This window comes from Colossoma macropomum, unplaced genomic scaffold (assembly GCF_904425465.1).
Source record: "Colossoma macropomum unplaced genomic scaffold, Colossoma_macropomum, whole genome shotgun sequence".
Classification (NCBI taxonomy): Eukaryota; Metazoa; Chordata; class Actinopteri; order Characiformes; family Serrasalmidae; genus Colossoma; species Colossoma macropomum.
The window spans coordinates 5,076,685-5,102,895 of NW_023494789.1; the positions used below are offsets into that span (position 1 = coordinate 5,076,685).

Consider the following 26,211-nt stretch of genomic DNA (forward strand, 5'->3'; position numbering starts at 1 on the left):
ACTCTAGGATGGTCAGTTCATTGTTCTGAGAACACCAGCAGCTTCTTTGATTTGCAAATGTTATTCCTTCAGACTAGGGCTAAAAGATTAGTCATTTTATCTAATCTTTTAGATCATGATCAGGGGTGCCCAATCCTGGTCCTGGAGATCTACCACCCCGTAGAGTTTAGCTCCTAATGTAGCACACCTGATCCAGGTACTGAAAGCCTTTAGAGGCACCTGAGTATTAGAGCTAGCTAAGTGTTTTGGACCTGAGCTCTCCAGCGTGGTAGATCTCCAGAACCAGGATTGAGCATCACGGAGCTACAACAGCGCTTTAAAAATCCCAGACGCTGCAGGCACTGTACAGTCCCTCCTTATGACCATCGTCTGCCAACGTTGATGAAAACTCGTCAGAAAATAAATAAAGAGACAGAGCTGAACGCGTCTGTTGTATCAGGAGGAATAACGTTAGCGCGGTCGGCTAAGCGTTTGGGAAACTGAAACTGGAGCGGCAACACTCTGATAAACAGCACGAAGCGCTGTCACAACATTATAAACGTCACGTTTATCGTGTTTTAGTTTTGTTTCACATTTTTTACCTCAGTAACGACAGATAACGTTAGCTGTCTGGCTAATAAACTCGACTTTTTTGCTTACGTGTTTAAGTTTCAGCTGGGCGCGTATGGTCGGTTGCTAGGCAACAGACGTGACAGTTGATTGTCGACTTCGATCGAGGAAGTTCCTAACTTGAGATGCTAAGATAAGATTCCTACATAAAGATAACATTTGCTTCTACGGAGGTTACAAAAAAAGTTAATGACATTGCGTTCCCTCACAAAAAATTGCGTTCCCTCGCAAAATATATGCTTGTCAGACAGCAAGCAAACGTAGGAACAGAGGTGCCCAGCGACGTTGCCTACATTAGAGCTTTGTTTTCAGCATAGCTAACGTTAAAAGCTGTTTTCCCAGCTTCGCCAGTCTGTGCTGAGTTTATTCAGCACTGTACGAGGACACTCGACCTCAGTCTCAGTTTACAGTCACTATAATCATGTTTGATTTTGAGAAATGACACTGTGTGTTTATATTCCAATCCAAGATCAACGTAAATTCAACGAGCTGCTCCATGTCTGAGCTTAAGCAAAGCACAGCTTTTGCAAGCAATTGCAGACCGTTTGTATCGTAATGCAAAACATTTGCGAGGGAACAGTGTCATTCCATATGCTTCTGCAATACGAGTTTGTGAAAAACCTTATCTTGACCTGCTACATCAAGCCAAAAAATTCTAAGTTTCTGTAATTAAACCCCTGATTTCCTCAGAAATGAATAACTTGTACTTATGGGCTGTTTTGTCTCGAAACTGAATAAATGAAGGGTGGTCTCGGACTTTAGCACAGTACTGTATATATACTGTATGCAGCGTGTAGCCACTGCTGTTGTTGAAGTAGAGAGGACCTTTATTTTTCTAGGACTGACGATGCTGGTGTTAACAGCTGACAGGCCCTGTACATACAAAAGAATAAGAGCGTGTTGACTGTTATTTAACAATAATGATACAGTATGTGCAATATTAAGACCAAATTCTCAGTTTGTTTAATCAGTAGTGTATTTTATGTGCAATACAAAGTTTTATGAATATTCAAATACTTTTAAGATGCTAATTTATAATGGGATTTTTTACATGAACATGGTTTGGGGGAATTAAGCCAGTGTTCCCCAGTAGAACAACGCTAAATGCAAATAGGTATTATATTGAGAGCTCCTTTCAGGGGTTTATAGGCATACAACAGCTATTACCCCTTGTGCATGTAGGTCCTAAAGAAAAACATGCAGCGGTTATAAATGGCTCATTTTTAGCAAAGGCCTTCTCTCCAAACATCTCATCTTCAGCACACACGGTCCTGATGACTGCACTATTACTGGTCTTTCTGATGTAGCTCCACTAGTCTGGGTGGTATGAACCCATGTTATGTGCTACAGAACGTGTATTAGCAGCCTTTCACCTGCCTTCAGTAGTCGCTACATGATATGGGAAGAAATAGTGTAAAGAAATCATTTCACCATGAAAAATACACTGAGATCATATTGTATGTCAAAGACCATGTTAGCATGTTAGAGTCTGGAGAGCGATTTGTTTGACTTGTATTTTATTTGTGATAAAAATATAAATATCACATAAAAGTAACAGATGTGGTTTGTTGTTTTTGTAGTTTTAATACTGGTCACTAGGTGGCAGTAAAAGCAAATAGAACATTTCCCAGGCTTTCCTAGCATAGTTTAGTTTCCTCCATGCAGACAGTGCTCCCTCTGGCTGGTCCAAGACCAGTTACCTTTATTTAGTTTTTACCGTTTCATATAACAAAATTATCTTAAATTCACTACTAATATACACCACAGCTCATCACTGTCCTAAAACGCTTCACAGCTGTGTGGGGCCGTGTGGTGGTCTGGTGCTATTGAGGCTGGATTTACACCTTGGGATTGAGCCATCAACACGTCCTTCAGACCCTGTTGACAATCAGTTCACACCACAGGAAACTGGTGGAAAGCAACAAGCGTCAGTAATGTTACTGTACTAATGCAGCAGGGCAAACTGTTCTTCTTGTTTCTGATTTCTGTACAGCCAAATTAGCCAATACCTGACTTTCATCAGCCCCTTTTTAACCCAAAGCTCGAACAGTGTGGGCTAAACGAGCACATGAAACACATTATCACATTTCAGTACATTCTGTTTGCAAATGTCACAACATAAATAACTTTATTTGCTCTTTAAAGGGCCAACTGGCATTTTAAATGAGTGAAAAATATGCTGCCTGTTACAATAACCTGAATCAGATCATGTGTCAGGGTACAGTCACATGCAAACGTTTGAACACACCTGGTCAGATTACATATTTTCTTGATTTTCTGAGTGAAAATTTGACAGATCCAACTTAATTATGGCTTTTTTATGCAATTTCCACATCACATAGTTTCACATAAATAAATAAAACCTATATCGCTGCTGTCTGCGTTTTTGTCGTTTTCCAGTTTTTGACATAATTTGAAAATACCTGTTACCCTTTACATTGTTTGCAAATTTCATGATGAATGGACCAAAAGAAACGGCCCAAAATGATTGGAAAAAAGTCTGGTTCCGTTGACTTGCATTAAAAGTAAAGCAGGTTTTTCCTTTTCCTGTAAACTTACCATTTTGGAAATACGAGGTTTTCTTCCGACAACAGCGATATGTAAACTAATATCTCTCAATATTTTAAAGGGTCCATATCATATTGAAGACCAAACTTTTCTTGCTTTTTAATAAATAAAAGAATTTGAAATAATATGTAAACATTGCTTCAAAACCGTTCATTCCTTTATATATGGAAAATAAGCTGCAAAAATCCCTTATGAATTTATTGTTTCTGTGTTGTCATTACAATTGGAAATGCTAAATTGCCCCTAGGTGTGAATGTATATGTCTGTGTGTCAGCCCTGTGACGGACTGGCGACCTGTCCAGAGTGTTTCCTGTCTTCCGCCCAATGACTGCTGGGATAGGCTCCAGCTCCCCCCACAACCCAGAAGGATAAGCGGCTTAGAAAATGTGTGTGTGTGTGTGTTGTCATTAGATCGAACTCATTTACATATGTCCACCCTGTCCAGCCTACAGCAGTTTAGCGCCGCACACTCAACTGGAAGTTTTAAGGAGGGTTTCTGCTCTGAACGCTTTCTGAATGAGGCGGAATATGGGACAGCCAATCAGAACAGAGGTCGTTTACATGTATCAATCTTAAAGGCACAGTAGCAAAAACAGCCTGTTTAATTATAAGGGCCAAAGAGAGGTTGAAAAATGGTCATGTCAAAATAAATTAATGAATTATGACTCATGTCTGTCCTAACTTTAAGATAAACCCCAGAGCGTCTTAACTTCTGTATTAACCGTCAGTTTCTCTCGTTTTGTGCAGTGACAGGCAGCACAGTTCACTAATTAATTAACACAGCATAGTGACGCTACAGTGCTAACAGTGCTTTTGACTTGTGAGGTTTTTTTTCTAACAGTATTTTAAAACCCCAGACACTGCAGACTCAATCTCCACCGTCCCCACTTATTACCTTCGTGTGTTAATGTTGATGATGAAATATTACAGTGAGGAGACAGAGCTGAATGTGTGTCTGTTTATTAGGAGGAATAACGTTAGTGCGCTCGGCTAAAGCGTTTGGGGAAATGGAGACTGAAACTGAGGAGCGGCGACGCTCTGATAAACAGCAGGGGGCGCTGACACAACATTATTAACTTTCAGTTTATCGCACTTTAGTTTTATTCGACCTTCTTTACAGTAACGGTTACAGCTTTACAGCTTTATCAGTAACGGTTAGCTGTCTGACTAACAAACTTGATTACGTATTTGTGTTTCAGCTGTGAACGTATGGTCAGTTATTAGGTAAAAGACATGACAGTTGATGGTCGAATTAAGGAAGTTAAGATTTCCTAACTTCACATAAGATAAAATGCTGTAAGATAAAATGCAAAATCAACATTATATTATGAAGATGTGATGACAACAGTGTACACACAATGTGAGTGTATTACAACAGTAATACACTCACATCCTTCAAAAAACACATCCTTCACCAAGTTTTGACTGAGTTCTCTCTTTGAATACTCTTTCAACACGATCACAATCATCAGATTCATACACTCGCGGGGCACAACTAAGGATACAAAATGTTCCTCCACACATTGCATGCAATTACACATTTTCACCAGAGAGGTCTCCAAATCCCCAAATCTTACAAAGTGCCGCCTTAACCCTTTCCTTTTAGACTAGCTCGGGGGCGTCCTCTAGCATTTGACATGCCCAGAAGACATTATTGATCGACAATACTGTTTACTACAAATTCTCTGGTTATAAAGACTCTCAGTGTGTCCCAATTCAGGGGCTGCGTCCTTCGGAGGCTGCGTTTGAAGGCCAATTGTGTCACAGTGGCACGACTAGGCTGTCCATTTCGAATCCTCCTTTATACGCAGCCGAAAAATGTGTCCTTCTTTTCCATGACAACGAAGAATCCGACGGGTGGATCCTTCACCAGCCAACATATCCCGAGGTTCATTGCTTGCTGGTGAGGATTCGAGAACATAGTGTAAGCAGCTGAGGAGACACTTTTAAATATAAGTATAGGGTTTAAACTGAGGCGAGTAGCTAATAACACAAATGTAAATCTCATCAGTAGCCAATGGTGAAGCATCTCCATGTCTAATAATTAAAAAAATAAAACTAAAAATCAAAGTTTCTGGCTCTATTTTTAAAGAACTTAAGAAAAAGAACTTGACAGGAGCGGCGTTTCTTGGTGAGGGCGGGAACAACAGTGCTGTGACGCAAACAGGAAATCCGTCATAGAGCAGATCGTCTCATTTCCGGTTCAGTCTTTGTAGACCTCGTCCTTTGAAGGACACAGCCCCTGAATTGGGACACACTGTCTGTGTTTAGTGAGAATTTCAGCGCCTTCCCGGTCTCGTGCTTAATAGCGTGCCTTGGCAGGGCACTCACGTTAAGACACTCATTATTCGGAGTACCGCAGGTAACATGAGCTGCATCCAAAGCACCTCATGCTACCATATTAAATAGTAGGCCATTTCCTAATGTGTGGTATAGTAGTATGTAGTCTTGGGTGCTGCTATAATTACCTGCAAATAATGTTACAGGCAAATCCATTATGGTTTCATTGAACTGAATTGTTACTTGTCTTCCCATGATGAAATGGAGCGAGTATCCAAATAGTAGTTTTAGTATCTGAATACTAGCACTGTTAACTGAATACTCCAGTACCCATGAACATCCATATTTCACACCTCATTTCCAAGCGTATCTTTAGCAGATGTTACTGATACATAATGCTAGAAAAACAAATGAAATCCAGTAACTAAGACACCTTCCTCACAAGCTTCACAAATGACAGGGGAAAAAAGGCAGTTTATTCATTAATATTTTAATGCGTGTTCCCTATAAAATGGAATTAGAGTGACTTTCACATGTCCTTGGTTATACAAAAAAAGTGAATTGATTTACCATTTTTTGTCTCCTTTCTCATTTGAATAGAGATGACTGTCATGATGGCTGTATTCAGAGGCGATTTTGACCATACAGTGATTTCCCTTGGATTTTTCCACTGGCTGTTATCCGCGCCTGGCTCTCAGAGACAGGCACTGTAGGCTATTGTTCCATTCCCAGAAGCATGAAACAATGGAAAAGTAACATAATATGATTTAGCCGAACACTTCGCCAACTCGGAGAAACAGTGGCATTTTTTCTTTCCGATTGGGTTCGAAAAGAGGACTGTGTGTTTTTTTTTTTTTATCTGTTGAGAAGAATATTTTCTAAATGGTTCCTGGCGTAAAAAAGTCCAGTTCTAGGAGAAAAATAAAACTGTAATTGTTTTAGGATCTTTACATTATGTGGAGGTTCTTGCACATTGCATTTACACAAAGATTCTTTAAATAACCATCCACAGAAAGGTTTTTTTTGGGAACCAAAAATGGCATTTCCAAATAACCCATTTGGAACTTTATATCTTTAAAGGGAAATTCCAATGATTTTTCAAACTTTCTGCATAATTAAATCGTTAAGGTGTAAATAAAGCCATTCAGAGTGGTTTGGTGTGAAATGCTCAATTTTTAGAGAAACTTATCAAGTCAGAATTGTTCACAGTGGTGGTGATAGGAACCAGGTGTCTGCAGAGTTTGTCTTTAAAAGCTACTTCAAAGAAATTATTCCATGAAATGAGTAATGAGATATTTTGAGATAGGATTTTTGACTAAAACACCTTTTTTTAAATCCAAAGAGGTACATGCAGGTCCAAACACATGCACAGATAGACCCCTTTGGGGGCTTGAGCCCCTGTCCCTTTTGTGCTCACCCTGAGTAAGTGCCCTCTTGGTCAGCCTTGGTCAAGCAGAGAATTACAGTCTGTAATTGTAGAACTACAAAGTGCACCTATATAGTAAGTGGAGCTGATAAAATGGACAATGAGTGTAGAAACAAGGAGGTGGTCGTAATGTTATGCCTGATTGGTGTATAGTAGTTGTGTTTAATATGGCCAATCTTGAAGATCGGTTTCAGCAAGGCTCCGTTTAATTTCACCCCAGGAAGAGCTTGTGGCCCTTTTCCCCTTTGAGTGTCTACCCTCTAAAATGTCTTAGCAACGGCCTGTGCAGGGCAAAATAGTCCCTAAAGGAAAGGTTTACCACTAAACTTAATGAGTCTGAATTGTTCACAGCAGTCGTGATGGAAACCAGACATTCAAAGGATTTAATGCCTCTAAAAGCTACATCACAGAAAGTTACTACAGGAATGTTGCATGATGACTGAGATGTTGAGACGTTGGCATAAAACTCTATTTTTTTAAATGCGCTCATGACGGAAAAGTATATTAAGGCAAAATAGTTCCTAAAGTAAACTTTTTTTTTGTATTTAATTATTTTACCATTATTAACATTACATATGGAAAATGAGAAGACACATGTAGGTCACTGGTGATTTTGGGTAGTAAATAAAATGGTTATATTTGTGTGGTGGACGTAGTGACCCCTGGTTCTTATCACCACCACTGTAAAGAAATCAGACTCAGTAAGTTTCTCTACAATACGCCATTCTGCATCAATCCACTCTTAATAATTTTGTTTGCATCTTAACTATTAAAACGTGGTCATTTTGAAAAATCAGTGGAATTTCTTTTTGAGCATATTCACTATGAAATCATCAGCGTCGCTACACTTGTGAACATCTGCTTCCATGAGTGACGTGTCCAGTCTGTGCTCATCGTCTGCCCAGCAGGTGAAAAATAAGAAGAAACTGTGCTTGTGTGAGGTATTGAAGGTGATATGCAGACATGTGTCATGTCCATCACAAGAAGTCCCTCAAAGAAGACTGAACACCTTGTGTCACGTGAGATATTCAAGAATGTAACACCTACACATTGGCTTGCAGTGTAACTGGCACATGTGAAGCACACTGGGCTTGTTCTTCTGGTGCTAATGCAGGATGATGCTAATACCACTGTTTGCTGATGTAGTGGAGCCAGTTTGAGCCGGTTTGACCCACACCTGGACACATGCCAAGCACCCACTGAAAGGGGGCATTCAACGGCATGCGGTCCTCACGGGTTTGACTTTGGCTGCAGCTTTTATAGGTGAGAGATGTAAATGTAGCCTACGAATCAAGTGCATGGTTCCATCCAAGGGCCTAGAGTCCAGTGATAAATTATTGTAGATAGTGAGAAGACTAAGACAAAACTTCTTCTAGCAAGCAAAGTCCTGCTGTACAGCTGCCTGTGTATGGTGGTGGTTTGGCAATATCGAGGCTGGATATACGCCGTGTGCTTGAGCCATCATCACGTCCTTAGGGTCCTGTTGACAAAGAGGTTGCACTTCAGAAAACAGTCAGGACATGGTTGACATCTGCAAAAGCCAGAGACCACCCTTTATTTATTTAATTTTCAGGAAAATGGCCATTAATTAGAAGTTTATTTTTTAGGAGATATTTCGGTAACACTTTCTATGAATGTCACCTTTGCAAGCATCTATAAACACATTTATAACATATTATAATGTATTCATAAGGCATTATAAACATGGTTATAAAAATGTATGTTTAATTATGTTTAAAATGTCTTATGAATGCATTATAACATGTTATTGATGTGTTTATAGATGCTTACAAAGGTGACATTCATAGAAAGTGTTACCGATATTTCTTAGGAGAGTAGATATAATAAATCCACATTCATAAGGAAATGGAAAGTTCCTTAATATTAGAAGATACACTGTTAGAAGTAAAGGTTCTGTGCAGGTACATTTTTTGTTCATCAAGGTACAAACAATGCAGTTGTGGACCTTAAATATGTTTTTCCATGTGAAAAGTACATATTTGTACCTCATCATAATTACTAATGTTTTAAAACAGAACCAAAAATATAAAACCTAGAGACGGGATGTGTGGAGTTAATATAACTTAGAAAATAATAATTTTAATGGATTATGGTACAATTATGTTCCCTGACTAAAGGAACTGAGATGTACCATTGAGGGTTCCACCCCAGTGACAAGCGGGGAACTGATCCAGTGGCAGTTTAGTACCTTTTTCTCTGAGTGCATAGTGAAAGAAGGACTCCAAACAACCATGCAAGACAGACCACCTAAACTGACCCCAACAAATAAACAGGACTAACAGTAGAGAAAGGAGAAAATTCAGCTGCTTCAGATCTGAAAACATCCACAGGTGTTTCTGTCCATCCTTCCACTGTGAGAAGACGACTCAGCGCTATGGGTCTGAAAGGATGTGTAGCTTTTAAGAAGATTTTACTTAGAAAAAGTCCAGATCTCAACAACACTAAATGTGTTCGAAATTACTCAGATAATGAGAAGCAGAAAATGCAACCAACTTTGACTCAACTTTGAAAGTGTGGAAAAATGTCCCTGCAGATTTCTTTGAAAAACTGAAAGCAAATCTCTTGAAAAGAATAGAAGCTGTAATAAAGGCAAAAGGTGGACACACTAAATACTGAAAAATGGATAACTTGTACTTAATGGCCGTTTTGACTGGAAATACAATAAATGAAGGGTGGTCTCTGACTGTGCTGTACATTATTACCATAGAATTTATAAAAATGGAAAAAATTCATGGCTGCTTTTACTGCTTTTACACATGCTTTGTACACATTAGCTTCCGTTACTTGTTGTTAGGCACATTGTGTAGCTCCAGTGCAAAAAAAATCTAACTTCACATGCCAAACATGATTATTTAGATTTGGATTAAAGACAGAACTTCTGCAGTTTGACATGTTGCTGAATTACTGCTTTAGGCTGCTTTTTGGAGAATCTGTGCTTGACTTATTCTGCTTTAGGCAAACGTTCCAATGCCATTTGAATGAAAATATCCACTTTTTACTCTAAGGCATGCAGTTACTTGAAGAAATAAACTTATAAAACTTATAAAATATTCTATTTGAGATTGTAGGGACTGGACTGGTGGAGTAAAGTTTCAAAGACCTGAAAAGAACTATAGTGGAAACGTTGCGACAGTCTATGGTCACATTAATTTGTAATTTGTGAGTCAAAAATGATTTTTTAATTGTAAAACAAACAATCAAGCAAGCAAACAAACAAACAAAGCCTTTGAATAGGGCTGGGCGATAAACGATAACGAATTGCGAATCGCGAATTGATGATACTTTAGGTCAAACAAGACAAAAAAACACCGATTTCAGTTCTAACGTACCTGAAAGGAGGACTTTGTTTGCCTGGTGTGGTTCTTCCACCCCTCAAACTACTATGATAGAATACAGAAATCCAGTACTAAGCTGATGTTGCTGAGAAACTAAACAGTTTAAAACTCGTCACCAGACATCTAAAATGATCTGTTTTCTTTCTTAAATTATGAATATTACAAAAATTGCGGCCGTGCTTTTCCAGCTGGTAAAAACAGCCAACCAGAACCTTTTTCCCACTCTCCCATGACAGATCTGTGAAATGTTCCACTGTTTGGTGAGTGTTTGTCATGTTCTGACCATAAATAGTAGTTTAAAACAACAATCAGCCAACAATCAGGAGCAAAAATCAGCCTTCAAACTAAAAAATAATGCTTTCACATTTATATGTATATGCGATGTGTATCGATATCAACTAATATGAAATTTTGTTTATCGTGAGAACATTTTTGGCCATATCGCCCAGCCCTACCTTTGGAACATAAATAAGTTTAAGTGAAAACGGAATTCTGTTTATTGTTATTTCCCCAAAATTCTGGGTAATTCAATCATGGAAATGTAAACAAAGTCATTCAGGGTGTTTTGCTGGTACAGTGTAGAGAAACAGACTCTTTACTGATTTATTTACAGTGGTGGTGATAATAACCAGTGGTCTACAGCGCAAACATAGCTATTTTATTTGATCTGTCCAAAACAAGTTGTGAACCTACACGTCTTCTGACTTTCGTAAGTATTGTGTATGTATATGAACTTTTCTTTGGCTACTACTTTTCCTTACCTCAACCTACATGTACCTGTCTACAATATATGGATTTTAAAAATGACATTTTAGGCCAAAACCATTGTAACCTATTAAATGCTTGCTTATTAAAGGATGTCTGGTTCCCATCACCACTACTGTGAACAATTCTGACTCAGTTTCTGAAGAACAGAGCAATTCACATCAAACCACTCTAAATGACTTTGTTTACATCTTATCCACTTATTATTTACATAATTATTAATTATGCAAATAATCTGTGGATTTCCCCTTTAAGTACTTTCACTTAAGCAGAACTTTTAAGGCCTGCCTTTCACAGAGGAATTTTCCCAATTCTCTGCTCTTACCTTGGCTTTGACATCCTCTAGTCTGACTGTTGCGATGGTGCTAGCTGCTAGCTGAGCTCTAAGGTTCTGTTCTCGGAGGTTCTTTGTTCCCTGAATCTGGTTCTGAATCTGGTTCCTCTGGTTCTGTTGGTTTTGGTTCTTTTGTGGCCTCAGAAGTCTCTTGAGTCTGTACTTGACAACCTTGGAGTGAGAAAAAATATGACAGTAAGAAAACTGAGATAATCACAAGACCATGCAGAGACCGTACAGGAACTACTACACCAGAAGTAACGTCTCAAGAACAAGTAAAAGTATTTTTTTTTCAGTGCTGATCTTCTCCTTTTTGGACGCTTTTGATCTAAAATAAAATGCTGAAGCTTGAAAGTGAGAGATGTGAGCAATAGCAAGCTAGTTTAGGTGCTGAACCAACAGAATAGAATGAAACTAATGTCTTAAACCACAGGCTTATTATTCAGTTATAAATCCATCCATCATCTAAACCGCTTATCCTTCTGGGTCGCGGTGGGGTGCTGGAGCCTATCCCAGCTGTCATTGGGCGGAAGGCAGGATACACCCTGGACAGGTCGCCAGTCCATCGCAGGGCAGAAAGACAGACATACACAATCACACACACATTCACACCTAGGGGCAATTTAGCATGTCCAATCAGCCTGACTGCATGTCTTTGGACTGTGGGAGGAAACCGGAGTACCCGGAGGAAACCCACACAGACACGGGGAGAACATGCAAACTCCACACAGAAATGACCCTGATCACCCAGCCGGGAATTGAACCCAGGCCATTCTTGCTGTGAGGCGACAGCGCTACCCACTGCGCCACCGCTACCCACTGCGCCACCAGTTCTAAATGAAAACCTAAATTAAAAACTAAAACTAATTGCAGTTATTCAATAGCTGCTACCAAGATAGCATTAGATTAATCATAATTATTTAGTAGCTACTAAGAATTATTTATAAGCTACTAATACAAAAATGCAAGTAATATAAGTTATTACCCACACACTATAAAGTGAGTAGAACTAAAGGATATGGCACAAATCTGGTCCCAGTCTGGCCCAACTACATTATTGGTCCACAATATTCACGCCAGAATTGTCCCACAAATGTAGGCATGAGGCAAAACAGTATGAAGCTGTCCAAGATCTGGCCCTATTCTGGCCCGCATGCATGACATCTACCCAGTAGTCAACCAACACTCACATAGGAAAGCCAGAATCGGCCCAAAGCTTTCTGCTATCTGGGATGCTAAGTTGGTTGCATTTATTAGCATAGAGATCAGTAACTAGGATAGCAGTCAAGATTGGTTGACACCACAGGGATTTCCAATGGTTGCATGATATATTTGCGTAATGAATGCCAGGTGTTGTAGTGAAAGAATGTTCTCGAACAAAAACAATATAAAATTGTCAATTATGTCAATGAAGCATACAATCCTGTGCTACAGAATACTACAAAGCGTGATAAATCACATGAAATTATAGTTTTAAGTCGAAGTGCCCATTCAAATACATGTGCTCACTGGTTACAGCCTACCTCTGTACCACATGCTTTTCATTGGAGTGCAGGAATGATGGATTGTACCTCATAGATGTAATCAAGTATCTCCAATATTGTGAGAATGCTGGCTCCAATAAAGAGCCCCATCTGGCCTCCAATGTCTCCTGAATATCATAAGGACAAAAAGCAGGAAAGTGCTTTGTGAGACTGAAGGCAAAAGCATGTATGTTCTCAACCATTCAGTTTCCGTTCTTTACATGCACTTAGTAAGGCTTCGGTTCAAAGAACCGCATAAGGGGCTGTTTCTTTGAAGGCTTTATAAAAACATAAAAACATCTTGAGCAACATAAAAACATCTTGAGCGAGCATATATGTGACGAACCCTACCTAGCAGCCCGGCTATGTCGTACGCTTTCTTCTGCTCTATCGTCTCGTAGTTCAGAGCTTCAAAGTAGATGTCCAGTATGAGGAAGTTGTCTCTGTAATATCGGAGATAAGTGAGCAAAACAATAGCGACATTCAGTTTCCTGTTGGGCTGACAATATGGAAACAAGCTACTTATTGTTTGTGTTATATGAAAAGGGATTGTCTGTACCAGATACAGGGAGAAAATAATTAGCAGAAACAACATAATCTCATTTAAGGGCAGACTATTTAAAAAAAAGTGCTACTTCATTTGGCTTATGAATGGAGGAGCAAAAATTACATTTTCATTTTCAGTATTGCAATTTTACAAACAATAGTGGAGTAAATTGAGAAGGACATGATGTGATTATCAGAAAGGCTCTAACGGAGAGAAAAACAGCTCACAGTGCTGTGGACATGCTATGCAGGGTTTTGCTTTATTGCATGAAAACACAGTTAATTATTTTCAGGGACGGAGCGTTTCTATCATATTAACCAGCTAGAAGATGAGATGTTTCTATGTGTGCTGCTGAGAGTGAGTCTGAGTCTGTATGCTTGTCTGTATGTGCTTGTCTTTCTATACTTTTGAGGACTGTTGGCTGCTTTCCATAAAACATCTTCAGTAATTATATTAAGCTAAATGCATAAGGGATATACTTACAGCTGTACATTTAGATTTAAATTTTGTATCTGATAAAAACTGCAGTGCTGAATTATGGATTTTTTTCATTTTCCAATTAAGCATTTCTTTAAAGAGCTTTTAAGCAGGTAAAGGGGAATCTTAAAGGGCCCGTGTTCCACATTTTTCTTGATTTTTATGTTCTAGAAAATCACTCAGTAAATCACTTACTCAGTCTCTAACTCACTGACTCAATCACTCTCTCAATCAGTCACTCAATTACTCATTCCCCAATCACACACACACACACATCATCTAAACCGCTTATCCTTCTGGGTCGCGGTGGGGTGCTGGAGCCTATTCCACAATCACTCACTTACCAAATCACTTTCTGATTCACTCACTCACTCACTCACTCACTCACTCACTCACTGTCGGATTCACTCATTCAATCACTAAATCACTAACTCAGTCACTAGCTCACTCTCTCAATCACTCCCTCACCCAGTCACTCAGTTACTCACTGACTCACTCACTCAATCATGCAATCACTCAATCACTTGATCATTCACTCAGTCAATCATGCAGTCACTGAGTAACTCAATCACTCACTGATTCACTCAATCACTCTCTCCATCAGTCACTCAGTTACTCATTCACTCATTCACTCACTCACTCACTCACTTACTCAATCACTCCCCAATCACTCACTCAATAAATCACTTTCTGATTCACTTACTCGATCATGCATTCGCTCCATCACTTGATCATTCACTCAGCCAATCATGCAGTCACTGAGTAACTCAATCACTCACTCATTCACTCGATCACTCTCTCAATCACACATTCATCCAATCACTCTTTCAATCACTTAGTCACTAAATCATTCACTCAGTCACTCACTCAGTCGCTCAGGCACTCAATCACTCAATCACCCACTCAGTCACTCACTCAGTCACTCATACACTAACTCACTCATTCACTCACTCAGTCACTCATTCACTCACTCATTCACTCACTCAGTCACTCATTCAATCAGTCAGTCACTCATTCACTCACTCAATAACTCATTCACTCACTCATTTCCAGCAGGCTAAAGTAGCTTTTATTTCTTTATAAGAGAGCTGACACTGTGTCATAATTAGACAGAAACTCATGTAGAAAAAAGCGTTTGATGAAGTGTTTGCAGTGGAGCACAGTGGAACTGACTGTTAAATAAATTTGCTTCTCTTGCTCTTTTGATTCTCCTGCACAGTTTCACTGCAGCTCTAATCAGGTCCACCTGATTCTCACGTTCACTTTTGACTAAAGAGAACATGTGATGATGTGATGTAAGTAATCAAATCAAATTTGTTGTTAACAAATTTACTTAATTGTCAAATATTGTGAAAATAATACTTTTAGGCTGCAGTGTATGTATGTAGTCATATATAGTCATATACAAAAGTTTAAGCACACTGATCAGATTACATGTTTTGTTGATTTTCTAAGTGAAAGTAACAACACATCCTCTACAGTGAAGACAACAAAATATGGCATTTTTTGGCAAAGTGCACAATGTTTACTTATTTAATATATACTTCTGTTTAACATGTACTTTAAAATATTAAATTTATCATAAAATATTATGTTTTATCATTTTATTTTGTTTCAGTATGTTTAAAAAAATGGTAACACTTTCTATGAATGTCACCTTTGTAAGCATCTATAAACACATTCATAACATGTTATAATGCATTCATAAGACATTATAAACATAGCTATAAATATTTTTAAAAATGCATTACATGTTATAGCCATGTTTATTATGCATTATGAATTGTTAACATAATACATTATAAGTAATGGTCATAACAAATTATAAGTTGTATTTATCCGCTCTAAGTAAAGTGAAGCGTACTGTACTAAAGCCTCCTCCAGTGTTAAGAGTGAGGCTTCAAGTTGAAGTATTTACTGGAGGATTTACTGAAACACTAAAACATACACAATAAAGCACATTACAGGCTTCAAATGTCAGAGTTTAAACTAGTGCTGCCATCAGTGTTTTACCCAAAGTGGGAAAGGTAATGTACACCACCGTTAGTTTGGTATTTGTCTTTACTTTACACTCTCCAAGCTGGGACTTCTTTGGCACTGACATTATAACATGTCATTAACGCTATTTATAATGCATTATATTAACAATTCATAATGTATAATAAACATGGCTATAAAATGTTTTTCGGTGTAATTCTTTTTTATAATTTTTTATAACTATGTTTATAATGCCTTATGAATACATTATAACATGTTATAAATGTGTTTATAGATGCTTACAAAGGTGACATTCATAGAAAGTGTTACCAAAAAATAAAGTAATTATGTAAGCGTGTTCTCTCTCTAAATCAACAAAATCTGTAATTTGACCAGGGTGTGTATGCATTTGTGTGCGTGCGTGTGTGTGTGTGTGTGTGTGCGCGTGTGTGTGTTTGTGTGTGTGTGCGTGTGTGTGTGTGTGTGTGTTTACACCTCACCTGATATACTCCTCGGTTTTGTGGTATTTGCGGGACAGGTAGCGTGCAGACCCTTTGCTGGGGATTTTAACCATAGACAGCTCTTTGCCGTATCGAGTCACGTTACAGGGAGTTTCACATGGACACGAATCTCCTGTGTCCTTCTGCAGCAAAGCTTCATAACAACAAAAAGCATCTGAGACTCTATGTAGTTAAACACATTCAAGAAGAACCTGCTTATAGTCCTGTTCTAATATTCCCACCTGTACATTTTCACAGTAATCATACAGCTATTTCTCAAGATTCTCCCATACCTTAAAAGGAAACTTTTTTCATCATGTGTTTTGCTTTTTCTGATTTGTCTATATAAATCAAAGAAATCACATCTACTTTATATTAATCCCCCTCTTAGTAGTCGCAATATAGCACGCTAATACAGGGAGATTCACTCGAAAGAGGCCCCGAATATTCTGTTGTAACTCCCGTTAGGATGAAGCAATCTGAACCAAAAAATATGCCACATACTTTGACGTATGTGTAATTGATTGCATTACATGCGATGCTGGAAGTGATCTCCATATATGGAAGCTCCATATACTGAGGAACACATTGCACATTGTTTCGGTCAGATTGCTTTGTCCTAGCGAGAGTTATTACAGAATATTCGGGGCCTCTTTCGAGTGAATCTCCCAGTATTACATGCTAGCATGCCATATTTCAATCATTGAGATGTAAAGAAAGTCATTCACGGTTTTTTTTCATGTCAAATGCTCCATTCTAGAGAAATTTAAAGTCAGACTGTTCACAGTGGTGGCAATAGGAACCAGACATCCACCTCTAAAAGTTCCCTCACAGAACGTTGTGACATGAATATGTTGGCTGATGTCTGAGACATTATTTTTATGTGACAGTTTTGAAAAGGATTTGGGTCTAAAACATATTGTGGAGGTGGAGGTGTACGTGCAGGGCGTTGTGAGGCAAACTAGTCCCCAAAGCAAACTTACTTCATCAGATTCAGCACTATTTTACCATCATCAACATTACAAATAAAAGCTCAGACGACACATGTAAGTAAATAAAATCACTACCACTGCAAACAACATCCAGCCAGGCTAAAGTGCAGCCTCCACACTGCAGGGTTAGTTTTAACACAGTGCTTTTGGAAGTTTTTATTTACAGATTAATCAGAAATGTACAATAAATGTCATGTAAATAGAATCATCGTGATATTTGCTGATCTAATTTATGGTCAAAAATACATTTGCCACATTGGACGCCACCTCTGTTCACTAGTAATATGTATTTTGATGCCTATGTTATGCCTTTAGGTTTGAAAGCTCATCTCAAACAACAGCGTTGCACTGAATTGTGTTTTACATTGACTTGATAGATTTTCTGCCAAATGTTACAACCAGCCCCTCTCTCTGTTTCCATCTGTCCCACATATGGGGTAAGCTGTACCTTTTGCACTCACGCTGCTTTTAGCAGAATTTATTCCCAGTAATTTTGCACCATTTCTATTCGACCACTCATCAACAAACAAGGGAAAAATACAGTTAAGAGATTTTTAATATGACGGTGATGAAGGAGATGAGTGGGTGTTGAAACTTATAATTAGGCTAGGCCGTTAGCTTATGTGCTATCAGCTCTGGAGATCAGATGGTAACTCGTAATAAGCGAGGAAATAATAAATGAATCTTTTTTTTTATCTTACCGAGTGCCCTGTCAACACATTTCACTTTAGCTGGTGTGCAGATATCCGCACTTCCTGCAGAGAGAGAGAGAGAGACAGAGAGAGAGAGAGAGAGAGAGAGAGAGAGAGAGAGAGAGAGAGAGATCAGTATGAATAAATAAAAAAGAAGTAAGAAACTGTGGAACAGTGCAGAAAAGCTTGTCAATGGACTATTTTGCAAGTTTATGCTTTTAATGAACACAACGCATGAGAGGGAGTGCCTTCAGCTCGGGACACATCATTTTATACAACAATTGCAAAGTAAAGACAAGAGTACAGCAAAGCCGCTCTAAACCTGGAGCAGCACCAGGCTGACAATTTACAGGCACAGTGCGTTTCACTGAGCGATATCAGTGAGTAGTTGGTTCCCATGGAACATAGAGGAGGAAAAAAAACCCAATGTTTTTCTTCCTCTTTTTTGCCAGCAGCATTTAAAAATTTTGACCAGGTATTTCAAAACAATTATTTTCTCAAAATATTTACTTAGTAGTTCGAAAATAATTCATGTTTTTTCTTGAAATTATTAACTCATCATTTCAACAGTCAACATTTTGAGAGAATGTCATTATTTTGAGATACTAATTCAAACTTTTGAGAAAATGAGACCTTATTTTGAGATACTAAGTAACATTTTGAGAGAATAAGTCATTATTTTGATACACTAGCTCAAAACATTTGATAAAATGAGTCATTGTTTTGAGATACTAAGTAACAATTTGAGATAAAAATGTCATTATTTTGATATACTAATGCAAAATCTTGAGAAAATGAGTAATTATTTTGAGATACTAATTAACATTTTGAGAGAATATGTCATTATTTTGATATACTAACTCAAAATTTCAGAAAATGAGTCATTATTTTGAGATCCTCAAAAGCATTTTGAAACAATTTTTTGGGGACACTAAGTAACAATTTGAGAGAAAAAGTCATTATTTCAACATACTAATTCAAGATTTTGAGAAAATGAGTCATTATTTTGAGATACTAAGTAACATTTTGAGAGAATAAGTTGTTACTTTTATATACTAGCTCAACATTTTGAGACAATGAATCATTATTTTGAGATAAGTAACATTTTGAGAAAATGTCATTATTTTGATATACTAATGCAAAATCTTGAGAAAACGAGTCATTATTTTGATATACTAACTCAAAATTTCAGAAAATGAGTCCTTATTTTGAGATGCTAACTCAAAATTAAAAGAAAAATAAGTCATTTTTTGGGGATATGAAGTAACAATTTGAGAGAAAAAAGTCATTATTTTAACATACTAACTCAAGATTTTGAGAAAACAAGCCATTATTTTGAGTTATTTTAAAGAGCGTAGAAATATACCAACATGGTGTGTCATTGTATATCTATGCTACAAAGGTCCTGTCATTTGGGGCAAAAAGAATGTTGAAGATGGTAACACTTTCTATGAATGTCACCTTTGTAAGCATCTATATACACATTCATAACATGTTATAATGCGTTCATAAGGCATTATAATAAACATTATATAAACATGGCTATAAATATTTATAAAAATGCATTACATGTTATAGCCATGTTTATTATGCATTATGAATTGTTAACATAATACATTATAAGTACTTTTCATAACAAATTATAAGAGTTCATAAGTTGTATTTGTCCGCTCTAAGTAAAGTGAAGCGTACTGTACTAAAGCCTCCTCCAGTGTTCAGTGTGAGGCTTCAAGTTGAAGTATTTACTGAAGAATTTACTGAAACACTAAAACATTCACAGTAAAGCACATTACAGGCTTCAAATGTCAGAGTTTAAACTAGTGCTGCCATCAGTGTTTTACCCAATGTGGGAAAGGTAATGTACACCACCGTTAGTATGTTTTGTGCTTTGTGTTGAGAGTCTTCAGAAAATAAGCCCCAATTTCAGAAAATGTGTGAAAACACTTAAAAAAAAAACAACCTGTAAACATCTTTAGTTAACCCCAGGCCATGGTGGTAGAATGCTTCAGTGCTTTAATCCTTTAAATAGACTCAAGATAATATGATGACTTTTCATTCGTTGCTCACTCTGCTCACTTTTACCTCCCAAAACCATGTTCAGATCTATTTTCTGCCTGAATGTATTGATTTTACCCTTCAAATGGAGTCTGCTCAGGTATAAACCCACAGACATCACTTTAAATCCTTTGCGAAATGTCAAAGCCGGCCATCAATGATCAATCAAACAGAAAAAAAAACATAGTTAATCAGTCTAGTAGCTTGTTCGGTGCTTGTACGGGTGTATCAGACCCAGTGTTGTGGGGTTTGGACAAGTCAGTATCACTGCTAGGCTGAAAGCAGCGAACCACACAAAAATATCCAGCCAAGAGCAGCTCTGTTGTCAGAAACTGACCATTGATAAAGGGCCAGAGCATGATGCACCAGCAAAACACACACCACCATGACACTGCTGCTGGGAATGGTCCACCACCTAAATAATTTCTTCTCAGTGGTCAGCCTGTGTGATCCCTTATCATTGCTGGATGGAGTGGAGGGTGGCTGATGAGCTGTGCAGCAACAGATGAGCTGCAGTCAGTAAACCTAAAAAGTGCACCTACATGGTTGTAGTATCTCTGGTCAAACTACAGTATGGATTCTGTGCTGTCAGGTTCTTTACTTTTATACATTTATATTACACATGTGGTGTTTGGTGAACCCGCAGGGAGTAAAAGTGTGGAGGTGCTGTGTCCTTCACTCTGTTCTCCTCCTACATGGCCTGCTGCTAGTGTGTGTCTGTGTGTGTATGTGTTTGTATATGTGTATATGTGTGTGTGAGGGTGGACAACATGGACAGGCTGCTGACTGGCTACAGCTGCTAAAAGAGAACCCTACGCTGGACACTTGTGATATTTTAAACATCTGGTATTTTTACATGCATTGTTATGGATGTATTTATTTAAAAACCCAATAATGTGGTTGGTCCACCAGACCACTGAGTAACAAACATAGCAACACCACTTGTTTGGGTTTGTGTGTCCGGCAGGTTTCTGAGTGATCATATGTAGCATGTCTTAAATGGTAAGAAGTGTTCGAGCAAACAAGAAGTTATTATTTTGCATGGAAGAATGAAAATATTGATAATTAAATTTGTTGAGGAAAAAAGCCAAAAAAATTCTAAAGTAAAGACAATAACTGTACATTATTGTATATTTTAAATAAATATGTCAATAAATGAATTCTTTGGTGTTATACGTTACCTTTGCCATGGCACATCTCTACCTTAACTGGGAATTGCATGGATTTTTCAAAATTTCTGCATAATTCAATCATTGAGATGTAAAGAAAGTCATTCAGGGTGTTTTCATGTCAAATGCTCCATTCTAGAGAAGTCAGGTTGTTCACAGTGGTGGTGATAGGAACCAGACATCCACCTCTAAAAGCTCCTTCACAGAAAGTTGTGACATGAAACAGTTATGAATATGTTGCCTGATGTCTGAGACACTGTTTTTTATGAAAGTTTTGAGAAGGTTTTGGGTCTCAAACATATTTTTAAAGTTCAGGGTGGAGGGGTACATACGGGCCATTGTAAAGCAAACTAGTCCCCAAAACAAACTTACCTCAGATTTAGCACGATTTAGCACTATGTGATCACTACTTTGCATAAAAACTCAAAAGACACATGTAGGTAAATAAAATGGCTGCATTTGCGATGGAGACATTGCAACCCCTCGTTCCTATCACCACCACTGTAAGGACATCTGAGTCACTAAGTTTCTCAAGAGGGAAACATTTGACATGAAAACACTCTGAATGACTGTTCACGTGTTTTTTTAAAAGAATAGACATAGAATAGAAGGAAATCGGTGGATTCCCACTTTAAGTACCATCCAAGTTGTATTCTCTATTCTTTCCAGAGCATTAGGGGGCGCCCTGAGACTGAACTGCATCACTTCCTTTTACCAGAATGAATGAATAAATGAATTAATCAAAAAATACCCCGTGATGTTGGATATTCTCGGACTCACGCCTGCTCGAGCGGTTGGCCGGGAATCCTGGGTCTACCAAAATTAAGGACTGTGACTCCAAAGGTAAGTGCAAATACATCAACGTTTATTAAGTGAATTACAAAAAGGAAAAAGAAAAACTGCAAGAAAACGAAAAGAGAGTTCTCTCATAGAACAAGTACATAGAACTGTTCAGGACCTCAAACAGCCATTAGCTTGGTCCACTCTCTACTGCCCTGGCTCAACCTCAGCACAGGACCTTTTCGTTTCAAGGTCGAAAGACCGAAGAGACTTCCCTCACACTCTTGTTTCCAAAAAAAGGACCCCCCCCCTCACTGAGCTGACCTCCCTGTGTATTAACCCCACCCCAGGTTAAACCAATTAACACAAAGGGGAACTCAGCAAACATAAAGCAGTGTTTAGGTAATTACTCCCCACCCTGTTTAAAACTGACATATCATCAGATCTGTACACGTTCTACAGGTAAGTATACTTTTACGTGGCTTACAGTAAAAAAAAATCCTTTTTCTTTTCAGGATTGCTGACGATGGGATCACCCCCCCTCTCTCCGTATGGTTGTGGGCCCTTAAAACCTGGATAAAAGAGGATGATAACCTGCGCCGGCAGTTCCCCTAGGAGTCTTGACAGACCACATCAAGAGGTAAGTACTGTTATGTGAACATACATTGCACATGAGTGTATGGCTTCATCACATACCCCCTGGTAATTAGGGATCTTTAAGTGACCACTTAAAGCACACACAGGGAGAAGCAGTCCTAACATGGCTATATAGTCTCTTTTCTCATTTTTTACTGTGCTTTTATGATAACAAGATTATAAAGACATTGTTTTTGTTTTAAAAAAATCCAAAACAGTCAAAAATTTCTAATATTGTGAGTAATTATTTTCATGTTAGACATTGTGACGGTCAATAGATTCATTTACTTAATGATACAATTTCTGTTTCTTAGTTATTTGTTGTTTTATTGTACTCCTATTAACAAACATCAAGGATAAAAATGAGTGTTTATTGACATTTCTAGAACTCATACATTACAGCTCTTTTGCTCAAAAGCTGCTTGGTGTCTTCTCTCTCTCTCTCCGCTGCCATAACAACCGCAGTCTTTTCCAGAAGCTACTCTTCTCTCTGGTCTTTTCACTCATGTCCTTTGTGGTTTTCTCCTGCTTCTATTCCATCTTCTCTGTCTTCCTTTGCTTGTTGGATTCCTTCTTGCTCTCGTTCTCATCCCGGCATTCGTGCTTCAGCTTCTGCAGCAGCCTCTGTTTCCGCACAGCCACCACAGGAACCACTTTCTCCTTTCTCACTTTCTCCAGCTTATCTATCAGCTCTCATGATCTTCTTTTCATGCTCCAGCTTCCCAGCTTCAAGGCTGTGTATCTCTCAAGCGCTTCAGCACTTCTTCACCTTTCTCTTTTCTGCATTCCACTTTTTTCTAGCTGCTGTATCACCTCATTCTTCTCCAGCAGCTGATCTTTTAGCTGCTGATCCAGCTTCTGGATACGCTTCTACAAGGCGAAGTTCTTCCTTTGCGCAGCGTTGTACTCTGCACACTCTTTCTCTAGTGTTCCAGCACCTTTCCTGATCCTGTCATCTCGGCTTCCTCTCTCTTTTATTCTCTCGCTTTCTCTCTGGACAGTTCTTCTGATGCCATCTTTCTGGCTTAGTCCATCTGCAGGTCTTTTGCTTTGAGCTCTGCTGTTAGCTTTTTAGTCACTGACAACATGCACATCTCCTTGGCCTTCCACTGTTCTTGTTCCATGGTTTGTGGAGTGGCGGTGTGCGAAATACTCCCTGGTATTTTGGGAGGTCCCATGTTGGTTACCTATTCCAGAGTTGGCTGGCTGCTTACTCACTCACTATAGCGGATACCAGCTTCAACGGCAATAAAATGTTTGGTTTAACATTTTTGGAAATGCTCTTTTCTAGATGGGTAATGCACTCTACCACACAGGTGAGATCTTACACATCTCCTGTTGTGTCTTCGGTTTGAGAAATGAATAACAATTCACTCTTTCCTCCAAACTCTTGGATAATTGGGTAAGTTTTCAGATTTGCAAATATGCTGCGGCATATTGTTAAGTTTTTCAGAGGAATACCAGGCATAGTCGGTGCGGTTGGTGCATAATTCGTGGTTAGTATAGTGTAGCAGGTAACCCTTCTACGCTGTAGACTGGGGTTCAATCCCCGCCCTGGGTAAGCACCCTACACTATACCAATAAGAGTCCTTGGGCAAGACTCATAACTCTACCTTCGCCTACCTGTGTAAAAATGATCAAATTGTAAGTTGCTCTGGATAAGAGTGTCTGCTAAATACCGTAAATGTAAATGTAGTTACAGTTGCTACGCTATGAAGACCAATTTGCAACAGCGCCACCCTGAGGCAGACCAGTGCTGCATCGGTTAGTTAAGAATATCACAGGCAGAGTGAAGCAGGCTAAACAATAACTTTTCCTTGAATTTGCATGTTTTTACAGACAGCGTAAAAATCATAATTTTTAGGGGCTCCCAGAATTTGATTTTGAGACATTCGGTGAGTCCAAGAGGTTATCTCAGGACCCCCTTTATTTTGCACATTGCTATCTGCTTTCTCTCTTTCAACCTGTTCATCCTCTCAACTGGTTGTGCTGATGTAATTTATGTGCTCCTGAAGCCAGTTCAGACTCTTCTGAGCCTCCTTCCATGCATTCTGTATGCTGTTATCACTGCTGAGATGAGGAATCTTCTGCATGTAGTTATCCATATGTATTCTTAAGGCTTTTATGTAATCCCTTTTCATTTTTCTTTGATGTCTCTGCACTGAAAACATCACAAAGTTCAATTGCTTAAAGGAGAATTCCACCTTTTTAATATTTTTTTTAACATTTAATGGTGAAGATGTGAAAAAAGTCATTCAAAGGGTTTTGATGAAAAACAGAAAATTGCCATTCAAAGTGGTGGTGATAGAAACCAGACGTTTGAAGAGTTTCATGCCTCTAAAAGCTCCATCACAGAAAATTATAACATAAAATGATTGAGTACACGGCCTGATGACAGTGAGACATTGGTTTATGTCTTTCTTATATGTATTCATGTTGGAGGCATTTTACCATTTATCAATATTACATATACACCAATCAGGCATAACATTCTGACCACCTCCTTGTTTCTACGCTCATTGTCCATTTTATCAGCTCCACTAACTGTATAGGTGCACTTTGTAGTTCTACAGTTACAGACTGTAGTCCATCTGTTTCTCTGCATACTTTGTTAGCCCCCTTTTACCCTGTTCTTCAGTGGTCAGGACTCCCATGGACCCTCACAGAGCAGGTACTATTTGGGTGATGGATCATTCTCAGCACTGCAGTAACACTGACGTGGTGGTTGTGTGTTAGTGTGTGTTGTGCTGGTACGAGTGGATCAGACACAGCAGTGATGCTGGTCATTTTGAACAGTAAATAAAATGACTATATTTACAGTATAGATGTCACAACCCTTGGTTCCTATCACCACCACTGTAAAGAAATCTGAGTTTCCTTTTTTTTTTTCTACAATGAACCATTTCACATCAAAACACTCGGGCTGACTTTATATCTTAACGATTGAATTAGGGAGAAATTTTGAAATCATGAAAAGAAAATGTAGTGTGTAAGTTATAGTTTTAAATTTTGAATATGTTAATTTTTTCACACATTTTACACATTAGTATTTGAGAGACTATTTTGTGTGGAGCTCCAGGTCATTTCTATAGTCTTGTACAACCTGTACCACTGTAAAGCAAAGCAAGGGTTATCCAAGAAAGTTTAAGACCTTTTTCATATTTATGTGACATAACTATTAACATCAACCAGCCACAGTTTTCATTGTTCATTATATTAAATTTAGCAGTATGTTTGTGAGTCGCCATTTGATTTCATATTATACCACCACTACAATGATGCTATTTCCGATAGAGTCCATATGGGATTTGCAATGTTGTGTGCCAGTCTAACAAGCCAGACTTCTGACTGTCATAGGATGGTCTGATGTGTTTTTGTTTGTCAGTGTAGCAAAGAACTGCCTACTTCGTTAGAAAAAAGCCCACCTGACTGTCTTGCAAAGTAACCAACCAGACACTGCTGTTAAGGAAATAAAGTGGTTCTGTGCCAGCAAACATGCAGGGTTATCTCACTTACTAGCTTCTA

At 38.4% G+C, this 26,211-nt stretch overlaps 1 protein-coding gene across 1 annotated transcript in view; it reads right to left on the reverse strand.

Moving 5' to 3' along the window:
* Window positions 1-7,603: 7,603 nt before the first annotated feature.
* asic4b (acid-sensing (proton-gated) ion channel family member 4b) overlaps window positions 7,604-26,211 on the reverse strand; it is a 91,668-nt gene continuing 73,060 nt past the window's right edge. The window contains exons 5-10 of the mRNA XM_036569839.1: window positions 18,056-18,109; window positions 16,363-16,516; window positions 13,213-13,304; window positions 12,910-12,989; window positions 11,330-11,509; window positions 7,604-8,363 (exon numbers count right to left, since the gene is read on the reverse strand). Of these exons, the coding sequence (XP_036425732.1) occupies window positions 8,256-8,363; window positions 11,330-11,509; window positions 12,910-12,989; window positions 13,213-13,304; window positions 16,363-16,516; window positions 18,056-18,109 (668 nt within the window). The 3' untranslated portion in view covers window positions 7,604-8,255. The remainder of the gene's footprint in view (window positions 8,364-11,329; window positions 11,510-12,909; window positions 12,990-13,212; window positions 13,305-16,362; window positions 16,517-18,055; window positions 18,110-26,211) is intronic.